Below are 18,827 nucleotides of genomic sequence, written 5' to 3'. Positions count from 1 at the left end.
TCTATCTATCAATCTATTATATGGTGCCTTATCTATCTATCTATCTATTATATATTGCCTTATCTATCTATCAATCTATTTTATGGTGCCTTATCTATCTATCTATCTATCTATCTATCTGTCTATTATATAGTGCCTTATCTATCCATCCATCCATCTATTATATAGTGCATTATCTATCTATCTATCTATCTATCTATCTATCTATCTATCTATCTATCTATCTATTATATAATGCCTTACATATCTATCTATCTATTATATAGTCTTTATGTATCTGTCTATTATATAGTGCCTTATCTATCTATCTATCCATCCATCCATCGATTATATAGTGCCTTATCTATCTGTCAATCTATCTATTATGTATTGCCTTATTTATCCATCTATTTATTATATAGTGCCTTATCTATCTATCCATCTATTATATAGTGCCTTATCTATCTATCTATCTATCTATCTATCTATCTATCTATCTATCTATCTATCTATCTATCTATCTATCTATCTATCCATCCGTCTATTATATAGTGCCTTATCTATCCATCCATCGATTATATAGTGCCTTATCTATTTATCTATCTATTATATAGTGCCTTACATATCTATCTATCTATCTATTATATAGTCCTTATGTATCTATCTGTCTATCTATCCATCCGTCTATTATATAGTGCCTTATCTATCTATCCATCCATCTATTATATAGTGCCTTATCTATCTATCTATTATATAGTGCCTTACATATCTATCTATCTATTATATAGTCTTTATGTATCTGTCTATTATATAGTGCCTTATCTATCTATTTATCTATCTATGTATCTTGGAGGTGACCAAGAGAAGAAACTAATTCATAGAACAAAACTGAAGCCAAATAATGGCTTAACAAGCTCTAATAAAGAGCACAGCAACAATCTGAGTAGAGATTTCTTTGAGTTATCCACAAGCTTGAACAAGGAAAGGTCATCACAGGAGACCATGTAACTCATCGCTTCAATGATGTCAGGCGCCAAGACCTCCAAGGCCACGTCCTCGGCAGCCAGGAGTGTGTCATAATGATGGCACTCACAAATGGCAGTGCACATGAACATCAACATGGTGTCAAAAAATGGCAAAATAAATCCTAACAATATGAGAAAAAGTACTGCATTTATTTTTCTAACACAGTGTTAGAAATTAATTTTGTGCCCCAAAAACCTATAATTGCATATAAAGAACAGAAATATAGTCTCTGAAGAACTTGGAAAAAATTAATAAAGAATACCAATCACAACACTATCTCGGACAGTCTATCCATTTTATAGTACATTATCTATCTGTCTATGAATAGATTAGTTTAGATGAACTTTACTAATCCCATTCAAATCTATACAGCAGCAGAAACATAAAAACAAGAATACAGACTCACAGAACAGATAATACACCCAATCAATTAATCAACCAAACCATCACTAAATAAATAAATAAACTTAAGAAGTACACCTAGTGGAAGCATTGAATCGCCTGACAGCAATGGGCAGAAAAGACCCCCAGAGGTACTTCTTATCACACCATGGTGGAATGAGCCTGTGGCTAAAAGTTCTCCAATTCAGCGCCTCCTGAAGCGGATGGAAGGTATTTTTCATGATGGCATCAAATTTTGCCTCCCTCTTCTTTTCCACAACAGCTTCCACTGTGTCCAGGTCTATCTACTGTATCTATCTATATATATATATATATATATATAAAATCTAACGTCTGTCTGTTTGTCTCTCTGTATGTCTGCCCTCTTTTCACGAGAGAACTACTTAATGGATTTAGATCAGGTTGTTTTTCTATAATTTGCTTGAACATTCCGGTTGATTTTGCAACTTCTGTCATCACGCTAAGTATCATAGTTAGCTTGCAGAAGCGCTAAATTCACGCTAATCTGAGAGAGAGGCTGCGGGCCAAGGGGAGGGGAAGCGGGACATCAGGAGTGGGGATCCGGGCAGGACCGTCCTCACTCATTCGTCATCTTCCATTTGAGTCTGTCTACCTCTCGCCACGTTTTGGAGCGTATCTTGCCTCCACTTAGCTAGTGATACCTGTTTGTTTATTGATTTTTAAAGTTTGTCCTGTTTCACTACTACGCGGGCGGAGCCACAAGGGGATAGTTAGTCTATCATATAGTCCCTTTCATATCTATCTATCTATCCTATAGTGTTTTTTATATTTATGTAAGTAGTGTGTTGCTGTAAGTGGACTTTGCATTGCACAACTCCACAGTTAACTACACCCATCCTTTAATCTCCATTTGCCTAACATGAAAAAATTCAATTCCTTCAGTCATTTTCCACATATGCTGTTCTCCAGTCCCGGATTAAGTGTAGTGGCTCTTCTCTGGATTTTCTCTAACGTTGATAGGTCTCTCTCTCTTTTTTTTTTTCTTCTTTAGCAAGACCGAAGTCAAATCACACAGTGCTTCACACGCAGCCTCACAAGTTCTTTGTACATTTTAAGCATGACCTCTTTTGATCTGAACTTCGTATGGCGTGAAGGTTTTCCATCCCCCTGCACTCTGTTAGTCTTTTTGACTGTTTCTGTGTGCTGACGTGTTGTGGTACAGTGATGTGTGTGTGCTGTTGCTGCAGTTCCTTTATTGGGTAGTGATATCTTTTAAATATCGTATTTACCTACCAATGTGTAGTTACTCACTTTAAACATAATACGACGCCCCTGATCTACCTGACGCTTGCCCAGTTCCCTTTTGTGGTGCGTCTGTTTACTCTTCACCCAGTTAGGTTAGGTATTAATGACCAATTCTTGTGTTACATGCATTTTTTTCAATTTGCTGTACACTGTAAAAAATTTCTGAAAATTTAACGGTAAAAATATTGTAAATGGTGAAGGTAAAACACCTTTTCTGAAAAAAAGGAAAGTTACCTTATGTTCTACTGAAAATTACCTGTATATCTCAAACAATACATTTCATTATTTTTTACAGCCAAGTTCTATAAAATCGATATTTTTCTACCTTCAAAATATGCTAAATACCATTTACTGATGCATTACAGTTACACTGAAAAAATCTGTTAATTTTACAGTGTAAAAAATAGCGAAGATAAACAACTGTCAAACGATAAAGCGCTGTTTCAGTAGCACAGAAGTTACGATATTTGCATAAGGACACACCCCCTTTTACCGTATTGTTCCTGGTGAACTGCATACCTTTGAACAGGAGGGGAAAAAGACTTAAAGTTAACAGACTTATTTTTCCCTGCGTGTCGAAGGTTTTTTGAGGTTATTGAAGCTGATTTATGGAGGGTTGTATTCGATCAGCTGGCACACTTGTAGGACACCAAACACCACAAAAGCAAACTTTACTTCTCCAACAGACAATGTGCTGTAACTTCCTTAAACATTGAATTGTTTTCAGTGTGTATAATTGAATGATACATGTTTGCTATTGGTTGTTGTTAGTTTCCTGACGCAAACTGTGTAGTGGAGTTTGATCCTGAAAATACTTTTTAATGGTTTATTAAATGGTTTAGTGGTTTATATTTCTTACAGTGCATGGATTTCTGGTTATGGTTAAACATTCTCTTCTGTTGGAATATGTTGTAAAGAAAAAACAGTTATTTACTATAGAGTTATACTGTAAACCACGGATGTCAAACTCCGGTCCTGAAGGGCCGCTGTGGCTGCTGGTTTTCATTCTAACCATCTTCTTCATCAGTAGCCAGTTTTTCCTGCTAATTACCTTCTTTTGCCTTAATTTTAATTAACTTGACTCAGACCCCCTAGTTGTCTCTTTTTCCTTAATTAGCAGCCAAACAATAATGAGACACAAAACAAGCTGCCACATGAGCAGCTCACCCGTGCCCATCACGCAATATCTGAAAATAAAGAAAGGTGAAGGTCTCAGTAAGGTTGATCTCTCGGGTCACCGAAACATCTTGGACGGTGTTCTTAGAAAAAACAGAAAAAATCAACAGCTTTGAAAATGTCTGCTGTGGCAGAATGAGAGCAGCAATAACCCATGGAGTTAAATAACAAGTTTAATTAACAGCAAGAATCGGCCTCTCATTAAGAAACTGGTTGGAGTGAAATTGGTTGGAGTTTGAAATCCCAGTTTAGCTGGTCATCTGTTGTCTCGTTTCACGTCTCATTTCTATTTGGCTGTCATTTAATGAAGAAACAAATCAACTGAGAGGACTGAATCCTTAAAAACAGGGCTATGAAAATGAAGGGAAAAGAATGTAATTAGCAATGAAAACTGGACACTGATTAGAAAAAGGGTTGCAATGAAAACCTGCAGCCACTGCGGCCCTCCAGGCCTGGAGTTTGACACCCCTGCTGTAAACCTAAAAATACTGTCAACTGTATTTATTATGGTAAAATTCTGGCAACTTAGCTGCCAGTACTTTATCGTAAATTTAACATTATTTTTTTACAGTGTACACTTGTAATTCTTATCAGGAATTCACAGAGATAGAGGCTACCCTGGCTGTTTTGGGCAAGGGATGACAGTCGCACAACATGCCACTTAAGACTGGCAGTCAACAGAATTGTCCTTTCTTAGGGAAATAGAAGAAATAAGAAAAAGAAGATCAATCTCCTCTGACAAAACCCATTTAAACTTTAGGCAAATGTACTGACTCGGCAGAAACGGCCAGGAATTAAACCAAATGTCACCTGAGCCATGAGGTAGCACTGCTAATCACCAAACTACCTTGAGGATTACACTTTTAGTTATTATTTTGTGATTCTCATTGAAAATAAACAAAGAAGAAGACCAAGGCCAATTAAAATGGTCATCAATCAAATCTGAATCATTTATAGAAATTAAAAAGAGCGGCCGCCCCAGCACAGCTCCCTGCGGGACTCCACTTTTGACAACTCAAGAGAGGATCCCCTCCCAATCACCCGCTGTTTTTTGTTTTCCAGTTTAAGCCTATTGTAGTTTAATGATTACTCTCATGAGATTAAATAAAGACATCCATTTTTTAACATCAAAACGCTGCTTCTTCTCTGTTCATACAGAGAAAGAAAATAATTTGATAAGAATGTAGTATGCAAGAAATTCATATCTGACATGTGTGTTTGCATGCCCAGTGACTGGCTGATGCCCCCCTCCAGTGTTAGTCCCTGCCTTGCTGCTATTGCTGGGATAGGCTCCATCCTCACAATGACCCCCAAACAGGACTGAGGTGAATTTATGTTAAAATTTCAATACATAAGTAGCTGACTGGCGCCACATCTGCCATTGGTCCCTGCCTTGCCTCCAGAGCTACTGGGATAGGCTCCAGCCTCACAAAAAAACCCAACAGGACTGAGATAATAATAATAATAATAATAATAATTTTTTTGCATTTATATAGCGCTTTTCTCACTACTCAAAGCGCTCAGCAATTGCAGGTTAAGGGCCTTGCTTAAGGGCCCAACAGAGCAGAGTCCCTAATGGCATTGACGGGATTCGAACCGGCAACCTTCCGATTGCCAGTGCAATTTAGAAGATGAATTTAGAGATGAATTTATGTTATAATTTCTATAAATAAGTAGCTGACTGGTGCCACGTCCAGTGTTGGTCCCTGCCTTGCCACTACTGGTGGGATAGGCTCCAACCTCACAAAAATCCCCAAACAGGGCTGAGGTGAATTTATGTTATAATTTCTTTAAACAGTGGCTGACCAGTGCTACGTCCAGTGTTGGTCCCTGCCTTGCCACCAGAGCTACTGGGATAGCCTCCAGCCTCATAAAGACCCCCAACAGGACTGAGCTGAATTTGATTGTATTTCTCTATGCCTCATCATCTATTCACTAACACGGCAGTGTGTGTGTTTCTCTGTTGTAATAAGGCGCTATATAGCGCCCGACCCGGCACAGACTTACTCAGAGGCACGTGTAAAATGAACAGTCTTTTTATTTTTCTTCAGCTGTAGGGCACGTCTTCCCCATAATCCCTCCAGCCACAACACAATCCCACAAGCACTAATACAACACAAAACAACTCTTTTCTCTCCACCTTGGCACCACCACTCCTCCCAGGCAACCTTGTCCTCTTCCTCCTGATTCTGGCTCCTGAGTGGTGGATGCTGGCCCTTTTTATAGTCCACCTGGAAGTGCTCCAGGTGCTTGATCACCTGCGGCTAATTGCACTTCTGGGTGGGGCTGCAGAGATGTCCAGGTGGGTTCCTGGCTCCATGCAGCACCCCCTGGCGGCCACCCCAGTTCCCCACAGTGAAACTGAGGCACCATCGTCAGCCAGGGAGGCTGCCACCAAGCATCCCGGGGGAGGTAGTGAGATGTCCATAGCTGCTCCCCCAGAACATATACAGAAGGGGCATCCCGGCCGGGCATTGGACCCGGCCGCCTGTCACACTGTGTATGTTTCTTATTAATAAGTACCACTTACTTGAAATATTTCAGTAGGATTTCCTTCTTGCATTTTCTGCGCTCATCATGCTCGTTCATTATTTTTGCTTCATGTAATGTTTTGTGAGTGAGGAGGTATTAGGAGTCAAGATGCCGCTTGTGCTAAAGTCCTGGCAGATGAGATTAAAATATCAATCATTATATGCGTTCTACATAGTGTCCTGTATATTCCAAAGCGTATTAGGTTTCTATTCTCTCCCTTTCAGTAACGAGTAATCTTCCCTAATACAAGGATTTTATTGTACAAAAGAGCTCCGCTGTGTCACGCGCAATATTGCACATCTTTGGTAGGCGCCTCCGTTACGTGAACTAGAAAGCCATCAGATTTTGTTCTCAGTGGGCACATTTTCTGCATTGCACTTGCATTTAATAAGAAATTTGAGTTCCTTTTTATTATGTAATAAAAATAACAGTTAGAAATCCAATTCAAAGCATGTTTTAATTGACCTTTGCTTTGCTTGATTGGAGTCGGACTGTTCACCTCATCCAAGATGACCACCAAGAAATATATTACGCCATTCAAAAAAAATTATTAAATATTTATCCCATCTCTCAACAGGTTTACTCTTCACAGTTCAAGCACAAAATGTGTTGTATTATTAATAAAGGGAAACTCAGAAGGATTTTTTTGCCCTAAAAACAAATTTAGAAACGGACTGCAGTGTCAGCCAAATATGATTTATTTAAATACTTTAGATCCACATTTCGCAATTCACTTGTCTTGTGCCGAATGCAAATCTTAAGCCAGCAATGATAAATCAGAAGGATTCCTAGGACAGTGCCGCTCTCTATATTTATTCCTTTACACCTCGTCCCTCATTCTCTTTTATTTTGCATTGTTGTAAAGGATTTTTATTTTGCAGCTGCTTAACACTGGTCAGTTTTTAAAGTCGGTGCCCATTCAGAGATGGATCAAGCCGAGTAGGAGTTAGAAGCTGGTGAGAAATGACGTGTGCTTGAGGAAATGCCAAGGCAGATCTGCAGTCTTAGCAACATCTACAGGTAAATTGTGTTACTGCAGAATTACACAATCGACAGGAATGAAAATCATTGAAGCCAACACTTTACTCCCTGACATTGGCCAAATGGCACATCACTGCACAAAAGGGAAAAAATAGAGAAATACATTTCAAGGATTCAGCAGTTTGTTAGATGCGGCCTGCTGGCCTGATGGGTGCTGCAGCATAGTGACCGCTGGAAAGGACACCAGGACACCAGGCTGCTTTGTGGAAGCCTTTGTGCTCTGGACATTATTTAAAAATACAAATCACAGCATAGTCAAGCATTAATTAATAAATACTTTTCAAGGATTCAGTAGTTTATTTGACTAGACCTGGTGGCCTGCTGGGTGTTGCAGTATAGTGACCACACCAGGACAACGGGCTGCTTTGTGGAAGCCTTTGTGCTTTGGACATTATTTAGAAATACAAATCACAGCATAGTCAAGCATTAATTAATAAATACATGGTGGCGCAGTGGTAGCGCTGCTGCCTCGCAGTAAGGACACCTGGGTTCGCTTTCTGGGTCCTCCCTGTGTGGAGTTTGCATGTTCTCCCCTAGTTTGCATGGGTTTCCTGCCACAGTCCAAAGCCATGCAGGCTAGGTGCATTGGCGATTCTAAATTGTCCCTAGTGTGTGTGCTGTGTGTGTGTGTGTGCCCTGCCCGGGGTTCATTTCCTGCCTTGTGCCCTGTGTTGGCTGCGATTGGCTCTAGCAGACCCCCATGACCCTGTAGTTAGGATATAGCGGGCTGGATGATGGATGGATTTCAAGGATTCAGTAGTTTATTTGACTCTGCCTGGTGGCCTGATGGGAACTGCAGCATTGTGACCACACCAGGACAACGGGCTGCTTTGTGGAAGCCTTTGTGCCTTGGACATTATTTTAAAATACAAATCACAGCATGCCTCGCAGTTAGGAGACCTGGGTTCACTGCCTGGGTCCTCCCTGCGTGGAGTTTGCATGTTCTCCCCGTGTCTGCGTGGGTTTCCTCCGGGTGCTCCGGTTTCCTCCCACAGTCCAAAGACATGCAAGTTAGGTGCATTGGCGATCCTAAATTGTCCCTAATGTGTGCTTGGTGTGTGTGTGTGCCCTGCGGTGGGCTGGCGCCCTGCCCGGAGTTAATTTTCCGCCTTATGCCCTGTGTTGGCTGGGATTGGCTCCAGCAGACCCCCATGACCCTGTAGTTAGGATATAGCGGGTTGGATGATGGATGGATTTCAAGGTCTCAGTAGTTTATTTGATTCGGCCTGGTGGCCTGATGGGTGCTGCAGTACAGTGACCACACCAGGACAACAAAAATACAAATTGCAACAGAGTCAAGGGTTTCACTGATCAACACCACATGATGTATATTATCAATGTAAAGAACAGTGACTGAAATCTTCAAAAGGAATTACTGCACAGAAGAAAAAACAAAAGACCTTGATTGCAAATGGTTGCATAATTATACAGTACATGCAGTTATTTTTAGATTATTTATATTTGTGCTTTACTGCACACACTGTATGGACAGTATGGGATAAAGTGATCGAATATGGAAGCTATAATTATTACAATGTTGAATTACATGTGTACACAGTGCTGCAGTGCTGTGTGTGTGTAAATAAGAGTAGAATGGAGGAGCGTGGTGCCTCACACCCCCCGGCCCTGTGCGTAGCCCCCTGGCCACGTCACTGTCTGTGTGTCTTTTCTCAAGGTGTCTGTCATGAATGAAGCTGATGTATAAAGCCCTTGGATGGGCAGACATGAGTATGTGAGTGTGCATCTGTATATGTATGAAATACAGACACGGAGAAGTGTATTTACAGTCTGTTATTATTGGGGTATCCATCCAAATACCTATAAGTGGGCAATATGAGGCAGCAATGATATTTTAGTTCAGAAGCCAGTTAAACATGTTACAAAACAAATTATAAGCCGTTTCAATGTGGTGTAGAGCAATGACAAATGGCTGAAACAAATTCAAAGAGTGTTATTATTTGTAATGATAATGCACTATTGTTAACTACCAATGGTACTTGTTGAAGCCAGGTAATAGAATAATTAAAAAACATTTGTCGTCTCTAGCCCTACGTGTACCTTCAGCGCCTTTCCTTTGTATCCGCTGAGCTCCCCTCTCACACTCTGAAGCACCTTTCTCACTTCCTGTCTGGTGATATCCCTGCCGTCTTTAATGGCGACTCTCACAGAGTGCACCTTCGCTCCTCCTCGTGCGTCTCACACTCGCACTTCCTCACCAAAGCCAAACTGACCAATCAGATTGCTCTGAGGGACTGGACACACAGACCTTGGTATTTTATTATATAGTAGATAACATACTTAATAACATATGCTGTAAATGGCTACTTTATAATAGGCATCTAAACTCCAGGCGTGACTGAGTTAGCTAGAGAAATGTGAAAGACAACATACAAAAGCAATACTCCAAATGTCATGTATAACAGAGGAGTTTTAGAATGATTGAAAATTCTGTAAAAAGAATTTGACTTTCTGATTGTATAGATACAGTAAATCAACTCAAACTTGCTAAATGTCCCCTTGGCCCTTAAATCTGCCCTCTGCCTTATCTTATTGTTTGGTATTTTGCTTTCCAGTCTTGGTTCTCGCTGCAGAGCAAAGTTTCCTGTACTTTATCAAAGACTGTGTCTGGATGAATACTAACTTTGTAGTCTTCTTTGTATGTCTGTAAAACATTTTGGAAATATTCTGATTTTTCATTAAGATAAAAGAGTGTGGCAAATAAGGGGCAACTATTTACAGACTTACCTAAATAACACAACCCCTCTATATGTAACTATCTTTAGTACCTACCCAGAAATGAACTCCTTTTATCTATCTGCATATTATATTAAATTATCATATATTAAATACTGCTTTTATATTTTTTTTAAATTTTCTTCAAATTCAGCTCCATGAAACACTAGATAGCACCTTTTACTCCACCTATAAACAAATTGTTTGAAGAAACTATGTCTTTAGCCCTCCTGATACATAGCACTCACCTCCTCCTACTACACCCATATAAAAGATAGAAACTATATAAAAGACCGAAAAGGGCACTATACAAAAGACAGATAGATAGATAGAATAAGGCACTCACTATATGATAGATAGATAGATCCTCCCATTGTGAAAAAATGTTAGACACACAATGTTTTGGCTGATGATCAGGTGTAGGACCATAGTGACTTTTTCTGTCTATCTACCTATCTATCATATAGTGCCTTGTTCTATCTATCTATCTGTTTTTTATATAGTGCCCTTTTCTATCTATTTATCTCTTTTATATAGTGCCCTTATCTATCTATCTATCAATTAAATACAAATACATGTACCGTATTTATAGTTTATATAGTACACATAGGGTGGCACGGTGGCGCAGTGGGTAGCGCTGCTGCCTCACAGTTGGGAGACCTGGGGACCCGGGTTCGCTTCCCGGGTCCTCCCTGCGTGGAGTTTGCATGTTCTCCCCGTGTCTGCGTGGGTTTCCTCCGGGTGCTCCGGTTTCCTCCCACAGTCCAAAGACATGCAGGTTAGGTGGATTGGCGATTCTACATTGGCTCTAGTGTGTGCTTGGTGTGTGGGTGTGTTTGTGTGTGTCCTGCGGTGGGTTGGCACCCTGCCCAGGATTGTTTCCTGCCTTGTGCCCTGTGTTGGCTGGGATTGGCTCCAGCAGACCCCCGTGACCCTGTGTTCGGATTCAGCGGGTTGGAAAATGGATGGATGGATAGTACACATATTGAAATCTATGTATCTACTATATATCTGTAATTTCTCACTGTACAGTATATACCTTTATATACTGGATGTGCAGGTCTTTGTAAAATTGTCTAAATCATTTGTATGTTATCTTTAATCTCATATTTGTGTACATATAAATATCATGCCAAAGATAATTTAATTTACTGTAGGATCAAATATTTCATTTTGCATTGTGGTAAAGTTGCATGGCTACACAAATGCTATATGCTTATTTAATGTACTTATCAATATCCAACTTTTTTTTTCTGTTTTGTACCCTTTATAATTTAAAAAGAAAAACTTCAGATTTCATGCCAGTCATTATCAGACCACAAAAAACAGAGGTGGGTGAAAAAAATCTGCCAACACAAGTTTACTAAATCTCAAAGTAATGCAGATTGACACTCCTTAGAGGCAGTATGTATTACAAAGGTCTAAGTGTTTTGCATTTCCTGCATTAACATCATTCTCTTTCACCTGTACGGCGGTGTCTGTAGTTGTTACACAATTGTGTCTCGTCTATTCTGAGCACTCAGTTCCACAGTCAGGATGAGTGACTCACTGTATGGTAATGCCATGGTGTAGAACCAGAATTTGACTGTCTAAAGGTGATTGCTACAGTAAATGTTCATGAAGAACAGCTGTCCAACAGCAGAGCACTGCTAATACACTTGAACAGACAGAAACTCGATATTGTGGTTGAAATATTGGCTCCTTGGTGCTTCAGGTGAGCAGCAGAACAGAAATACAACATAAAATCAGTGAGGGAGCAAGCCACTGGCTTCTCATTTCCCATTATTCAGTTACTTAACATTTTTGCAACATTTAGGTTTGTATGCTTTATTAATATTACGATAGATAGATAGATAGATAGATAGATAGATAGATAGATAGATAGATAGATAGATAGATAGATAGATAGATAGATAGATAGATAGATAGAAATTAATCCCAATGGGCGATGAATTGCCAGCTAAATTAAATAAATCAATATGTTATAGTAGGACTGGATACAGACTCTACGGTGCTCCTGGGCATTATTTCCTCTGGTGCCCCCAAGAGACCACACGCAACACAAAAAAACACACATACAGGAGAAAAATCAAATGTAATAATTCAGTATTAAAGGTACATACACTTCCAAAAGACAGACACCTGCGACCTGCATTCATTTTCTTAAACTACAAAAAATGTCCATAAGTGAGTAGCTATTAGAATCTGTATAATCAATCTTATTTGCTGATGATTTGCGATTCACAGTCTTGTTGTTCCTTCCTACATGCACAACATTTAACAAATGATAAAATCACAGCATACGTTTACTTTCTTTCTTATAATAACGTTCGTTTGTTTTGTTTTTGTTTTTTTAAGAATTTTCTTGTATGTCCATTTGCCCCAAAACTTTGTAAGAAATCATTTAATTTTAATTAAAAGCCCAAAATACAGAAGAGCAGTCGCAGCCATCGAGGGCTTTGGGAAGCTTGGTCCGCGTTTATCATGTTTAGGTCTTTTAGGTCCAGGTGCCCCAACTCAAGGGGGGAACTCACTCACCCGACTGCCCACAGGTAGCAGCAGCTGCTTTTTATTTTGAAATAAAGCGTTAGTATCGTGCTAACTTTCACCATGTAAACCAATCTAAAGGTTCTGTATAAACTGCTTTGCTAACCAGATCATAACATTCGAAAGTCAAACTTCACTTTAGCTCTGTGCGCGGTGTAGTAAATACCAGTGTGTCGGTAACGGATTACCGCAGCAGTGCGCTCTGCGCTTGGATGGCACGTACACGTCTAAGAGCAAACAGTACTAAGGCTTCAAGGTTTTTTCTCGACTTATAAGCAGATCCATTCTGATATTCAATTTGACCCTGGGGGGTGCAGGGTATAGGGAGTATGCTAAATGTTTCTGTAATTGAATTGTATTTATCATTCTAAGGCAGTATTAACTGTAGGTTCCCATACCGTGTATAATTCAGCAGTATCATACTAACGGTCACAAAGGGACGAGATGGGTTGTGGGGGGAGTTGATGGTTCTATAGGAAAAGATGCCATTTTTAAATATATATGGAAAATGTGCTCAGTGTAGCTGAAATAATTAGTTTGCCACTGGCCTGCACGTCGGCTGTGCGCTGTGCCAAAGTGAGTGGCATTAAGAATGCACAGCACACAATCTTGGAAGTAGCAGCGCGAGCTTCGAAAAAAAAAAAAGGCGGCGAATTAAAAGGAAAAAAAAAAGCGCCCGCCCGCGCGTCCGTTCGCTCGGCTGCATACCTCACATTCCCTGGAGCCCGATTTGCTAAACGTGCAGGGTCCCGTTCCGTTCAGCAGCATCTCGCTGGTTTCGGTGTTGGTAGGCTTATAATCAACATAATATTCCTGCGTGCTGGGAGTCATTTGCTTGAGCGACTGCCTTTTCTTTTTCCTGCGTCTTCGCATTAGAGAGCGCTGCTGCAGTTGCTTCATGCTGGCCGGGTAGCGCTTCCAAGAGACATAAATCACCAACAAGATCACCAGGACCGAGAGGAAGAGCGCGATGCTCCCCGCGATGATTTTGTGGAAGGAGATATGCTCCATTTCCTGGTCGGTGTCGGAGCCCGACTCCGGCGTGCCCACGGTGGGCACGTAGGGGACCTGCTGCTTGCTTTCCACCTTGGGCCTGGTGGGTTTGGGTTTGAACGTCGGCTTTGTCCAAACTGTTGTATCCAACTTTTCTACGGTGCCTTTGCCACAGATGCTGTAGTTTTTCACAGCCTCCAGCACGTTGACCCCTTGCAGTTCCTTTGGGCTGGCACAGATCACCGTGTTCTCTCGCCAGCCGCGGAAACTTTTTAACCAGTTGACTAGAGAGCAAATGTTCTGGCTGCACTCCCATATATTCCCAGTTAGGCTGATGGTAGTGAGGGAAATCCACGAGTCAAGAATCTCCTGGCCAATGAAAGTGAGCTTGTTGGAATCCAGGTTGAGGGTCTGCAGATTAGGCACACACTGGAAGACACTAGGCCCACTGAACGCTTCAATCTCATTGCCCGACAGGTCGAGCTTTTGTAACGAGTTCCAGGTCCAGGACATGGTCTGACCAATAACGCTAATCTTATTCCACTGCAGGTAGAGGAACTGTAGACTGACCAAGCGCGGGAACAGGGCCAGGTTAAGTTTGGAAAACTGGTTATGTTCCAGGTGGAGCTCCTTGAGACGGATCAAGCCAGCAAACACGTTTCTAGCTAAACTTCGTATCCGGTTGTAGCCCATATCCAAGAACTCTAGATTACGGCAATCCTGGAAAATTCGCACTGGGATATTGCGCAGGGAATTGGAGCGTAGATGCAAGCTCTGGAGTTTCCGCAAGCCCCTGAACTGCTCTACACCCAAAGAAGTCAACTGATTATAAGATATATCCAAGTTACGCAGGTTAGTCACCGGTCGAAAGGTATTATTCAGCAGCTGATTGATTTTGTTGGAGCTGAGGATCAGCTCCTTCAGTCTGCGGATTCCATTGAAGGCATTCTCATCGATATTGCTGATGTGATTGTGGTCCAAGTAAAGCCAAGTGAGTTGGTTCAGTCCCTTGAACTGGTTGAACTTGAGTTTCTGAAGGCTGTTATACCGTAACGATAGGCCCAAGCAACCTCCCGAAATGCCTTGTGGGATTTCTTGCAGCTTTTGGGATTCACAGTAAATCATTTTGCCTTCGCACCTGCAGCCCTTGGGGCATCCACGTTCAGCAGAGGAGAGCATCGTCAGTAGTACAGTAGGGGCGATCACTAGTACTGCAGCCGATCTGCTTAGATGCCTGATTGCATTGAAACCTGAAAGGCAGAACCATAATTAGAATTAAAAAAAAAGATTGAAGGAAACTAAAAAAGATTTAAAAAAAAACACAAAAACAAAATCTGCAATGCACCATCAAACAAGTGCTCCTCGAGAGCGACGTTAATCAGCTTAGCTCCCTCATTTCATTAAGCATGCAACCATTTTTTATTGTGATAGACGAGACAGGGTATTTGAGAAGAAGTGGAGCTCAATTTCTACTGCAGTTGATACCTCGGTGTATTTGTCACATTTATATTATACGGCTACTCGTGTTGTATAGCACCTTGCGTGCATCCGGGTTATACGGCAATATGCCAGTCTATCCAGCTGCCTATTAATACAGCCGTGGATTTATTTTGCTTTTATTTTACAAGTTCAACATATTGGGATATAAATTGCAGCTGTACATATCATTTGATTGCGTGTAACAGTTATGATTTATGTCTGTGTGCTTTAAACATGTTACCTGAATCTGACAAATATCGGATAATCTGCTATACTGAGTGTCACTGCCTGTATGCAGCACGCAGAGGGTCTCGTACCTGACATGGTGGAATCAAAAATCAACTTTATATGGTATGATAATTAAATAGGTTATATAAACTAATTTTGTGAATACATATTTATATATAAGCTTATATTTAATATTTGAAGTTTATTGATACTCAGTTCTTATTATAATGCTTGGATATTAGGCATTTGTATTAAATTTTTCACTTTGTATATACCAACATTATATTTTACAAACCTAAAATATGATATAGTGATATGTTTAATGTAATGTATTATTTTATATATACAGACCCACATTATGTATTAACCTATTTATGTAATTATTTATTTAAAGTGATTCTGTAAACAGCCAGTTTCCCCCTGGAGACAAATAAAGTTCTATCTATCTATCTATCTATCTATCTATCTATCTATCTATACACGCAAATTATATATATTATCATTTGACGTGCTAATGTATTATATAGGTCTTTTATATTTTAATGTATTTATGGTGCTACTTACATATTTAATATACACATAGACAGACAGACACACACACACTGTATGTGTCTTGCTTGCTTTGATAACACTCAGACAACATGGCATTAGAAGTTTCAGACATTTTCATTTTTCATTTAACTTCTCAGTCTTTTTTACATAGCAGATTCCGCGCCAACATATACTGTACCTATTGTTATGCACTCCCGTGTCTACTTCTTTCATTAATATGCATAGAGCACTATATAACGGCAGAATTTTTTTGCATTTTGATACAAATGTCCCTATCTCGTTTTCGTTCTTTTTTTTTAGCATTTTTGAAAAGTCTTTTAAAAAATCAAATAGAACTAGAACTGGACAGTTTGCAGACAGTTTGTGCCCAGTTGCACCTTTAATTCGGCGAGATTGCACTTAATTCCGCTTGTTATTTTTCTGCGCTTCTCCTCAACCAGCACAGCAGGCGCCGCACTAAAGAGGGGGGGAAAGAAAAGAGACAATTTACATAAACGGCAACTTACCCATCCTTTGACTTATGTAGGTCTGCTCTTATCTTTTCTTTCTTTGTTCACAGTGCCACAAGTATGACAGAGCGTGTCAGTGGCACCATAGGAAGTCAGTGCTCGCTGACACCCCGGATTAAAGAATGGATCTCTTGGGAGGCAGACAGTTTTGGGAACATTATTTCCCCTGTGCCATGACAGACATATCCTGGAGCAAAAAGCTGCACAATGACAAGAGCCTTGCTTGCAGTGAAGGGTTAAGCTTCTCCGAGATGATTTGCACTTCATGGACATTGCAGTATTTCAGTTTTACATTTAGGCAAGAGTAGCAGTAGTAGCGGCAGCAGCAGCAGCAGCCCCAAATGTTCCTTCTCCCGCATTGCTAAAGAACTCCCTTCAGCCGGCGTTTAGCTCTCTTTGTTTGTGTCCTGCACCCCGCAGCACAGAAGTTCCCATAGTAGCGTCTGATCCTGTGTGGAAGAGGAGAATCGAGCACACAAAAGCAGCCCGGCAGCAGTGAATGGAAAGCTACACACACTCCAGCACTCTCTCTCATTCTGATAGCTGCCCAGACTGTTGCTTTGGTTTCACTGGAATGCAATCCTAGGGCAAGCTGCCCCCAGTGGCGAAAGCCTGTACAAGCATGTGCACCACTTTTATGCTATTTATTTATTATTATTATTTTTTTCATTCTGCCCTGCTCTTTGCCTCGTTAGGAAGCAGGATTCCTCTAGAAAAAATGGAAAAGGTTAATCTGAGAAGCTAAACAGGAATTTCTGACTTTGAAAGAGGTGAATTATTCATGTGGCGAAGGCGCTCGCAAAGCTTTATTTTTAAACGTCACTGTAAGCAAAACGTGTGACTGCATTTTAGAGCTGCTAAATTATTTCTGATGTGCAATTTATTACAAGCATTCAAAGCCTAAGCAAAAGCATGGGGACAGCTGTAACTGGAGGAAAAAGCTGCAAAGTCGACTGCATCTCCAAGCTTAAGTAAATTTAACCCCGTGCGTCTACTGTTTTGACACTCTGAGGCGCCTGTAATAACCGAAGCTAATCTGATTTCCTCCCAAATGCGATTAACATTTTCCTAAATGTATCGCTGTTAATGAATATGGAACAATAACCTTTAGTTCTGCATGAAATATCAGATTGTCAGCCCGGTGTCAGGGATCCCAGGATCTGGGCGCTCGCTGTGTTTGGCCTTCCTTAAACAAAAAATAAATAAATAAAAATAAAAAAAAAATACGCTGCTGCCGCCGATCCATATTCGGTATAGAAAACAACACGAGGCAACCAAAGGAGAAGTTCCTCACTTGGGAGTAAGGATTCCAAGAGTCAGCCGCCAAAAAAATCGGTGACAAGAAGTGCAGGAGTCCTCTCTGCCCACCCCAGACCATTGAAGTGAGAGACAACTTCGGGAAAAACCAAAATAAATATTGTGTGTCCTGCCATTCAGAGTTATTGCACGGTTCTTAAAGAGAGGTTAACTTGAGAGCTTAGCTACTAGAGCATCACATTGACTGCCCAGAGGCAGGGCCGTCTTAACGTATGGGCACAATGGGCACTGGCCGTTCAGGGGGCCCCAGGACTATAGAGGCCCAGAATGTCTCTGTTTTGATATCAAAACAGGGCCTCCAGTGCACTGCTTTGTCCCTGGTATGATGCTTTATTTATTTATGCCTATTTATTTATGCTTTTTTATTTTGTTTTTTCCCCAAAGTTGTCTCTCACTTCAATGGTCTGAGGTGGGCAGTGAGGGCTCTGCACTTCTTGTCCCTAAGAAGGGGCACAAACTGTTCAGGACTGAAAATGGGCCAAGAGGAGGTCAGTGGTCCAAACCCCTCTTAAGGCCCTGCTCTGTCCTTTAGATCAGTGTTTTTCAACGAGTGTGCCACAGCACAGTGGTGCACTGTGAGAGCTACCCAGGTGTGCCATGTACATAATAGTGTAGTGCACTTGGGTCTGAAGCTGAGTTGGACACGTTTCTCAGGTGGCTGAGACCTGTTGGCGAAGGATAGGTCCACCTGGAGAAGCTGGCGTAAAAGCAGCCCTGCGATTGCCATGTTATGTTGTGTCTCTTGGCGGCTGGAGTTCATCTGCCCTGGGTGTGTGGCTGCTGGCGAGCCTGCACAGCAGTGGAAGATAGTGGGCATACAAGTTGTCTCTGAGGCAGAGAGGTGTGGGCAAAGGTGGTGAAGCAGCTTGGAGATGCCACCAAAGTGCTCACTAAGTGTAGTGTCAGTGAATGCTGTTTTTTTACTGGCTTCTTTGGTAGTCCTGCATTTGAGCAAGTGTATGAGATATACTGTATATGTGTTTGGGGTTAGTAAAATAGTGGGGGGCCTTGGGATGATTTTGGTTATAAAAAGTGTGCCATTACAGG

General features: G+C 40.9%; 1 protein-coding gene across 1 annotated transcript in view; it reads right to left on the bottom strand.

The window, feature by feature from the left end:
* LOC114647262 (leucine-rich repeat transmembrane neuronal protein 3-like) overlaps window positions 1-17,093 on the bottom strand; it is a 355,251-nt gene extending 338,158 nt beyond the window's left edge. The window contains exons 1-2 of the mRNA XM_028795916.2: window positions 16,461-17,093; window positions 13,411-14,945 (exon numbers count right to left, since the gene is read on the bottom strand). Of these exons, the coding sequence (XP_028651749.1) occupies window positions 13,411-14,945; window positions 16,461-16,464 (1,539 nt within the window). The 5' untranslated portion in view covers window positions 16,465-17,093. The remainder of the gene's footprint in view (window positions 1-13,410; window positions 14,946-16,460) is intronic.
* Between the last annotated feature and the right edge of the window lie 1,734 nt (window positions 17,094-18,827).

Source organism: Erpetoichthys calabaricus, chromosome 2, assembly GCF_900747795.2.
Source record: "Erpetoichthys calabaricus chromosome 2, fErpCal1.3, whole genome shotgun sequence".
In the NCBI taxonomy this organism is placed as follows: Eukaryota; Metazoa; Chordata; class Cladistia; order Polypteriformes; family Polypteridae; genus Erpetoichthys; species Erpetoichthys calabaricus.
Note: the sequence above shows the minus strand (reverse complement) of the source record. Positions and strands in the feature narration are given on the sequence as shown.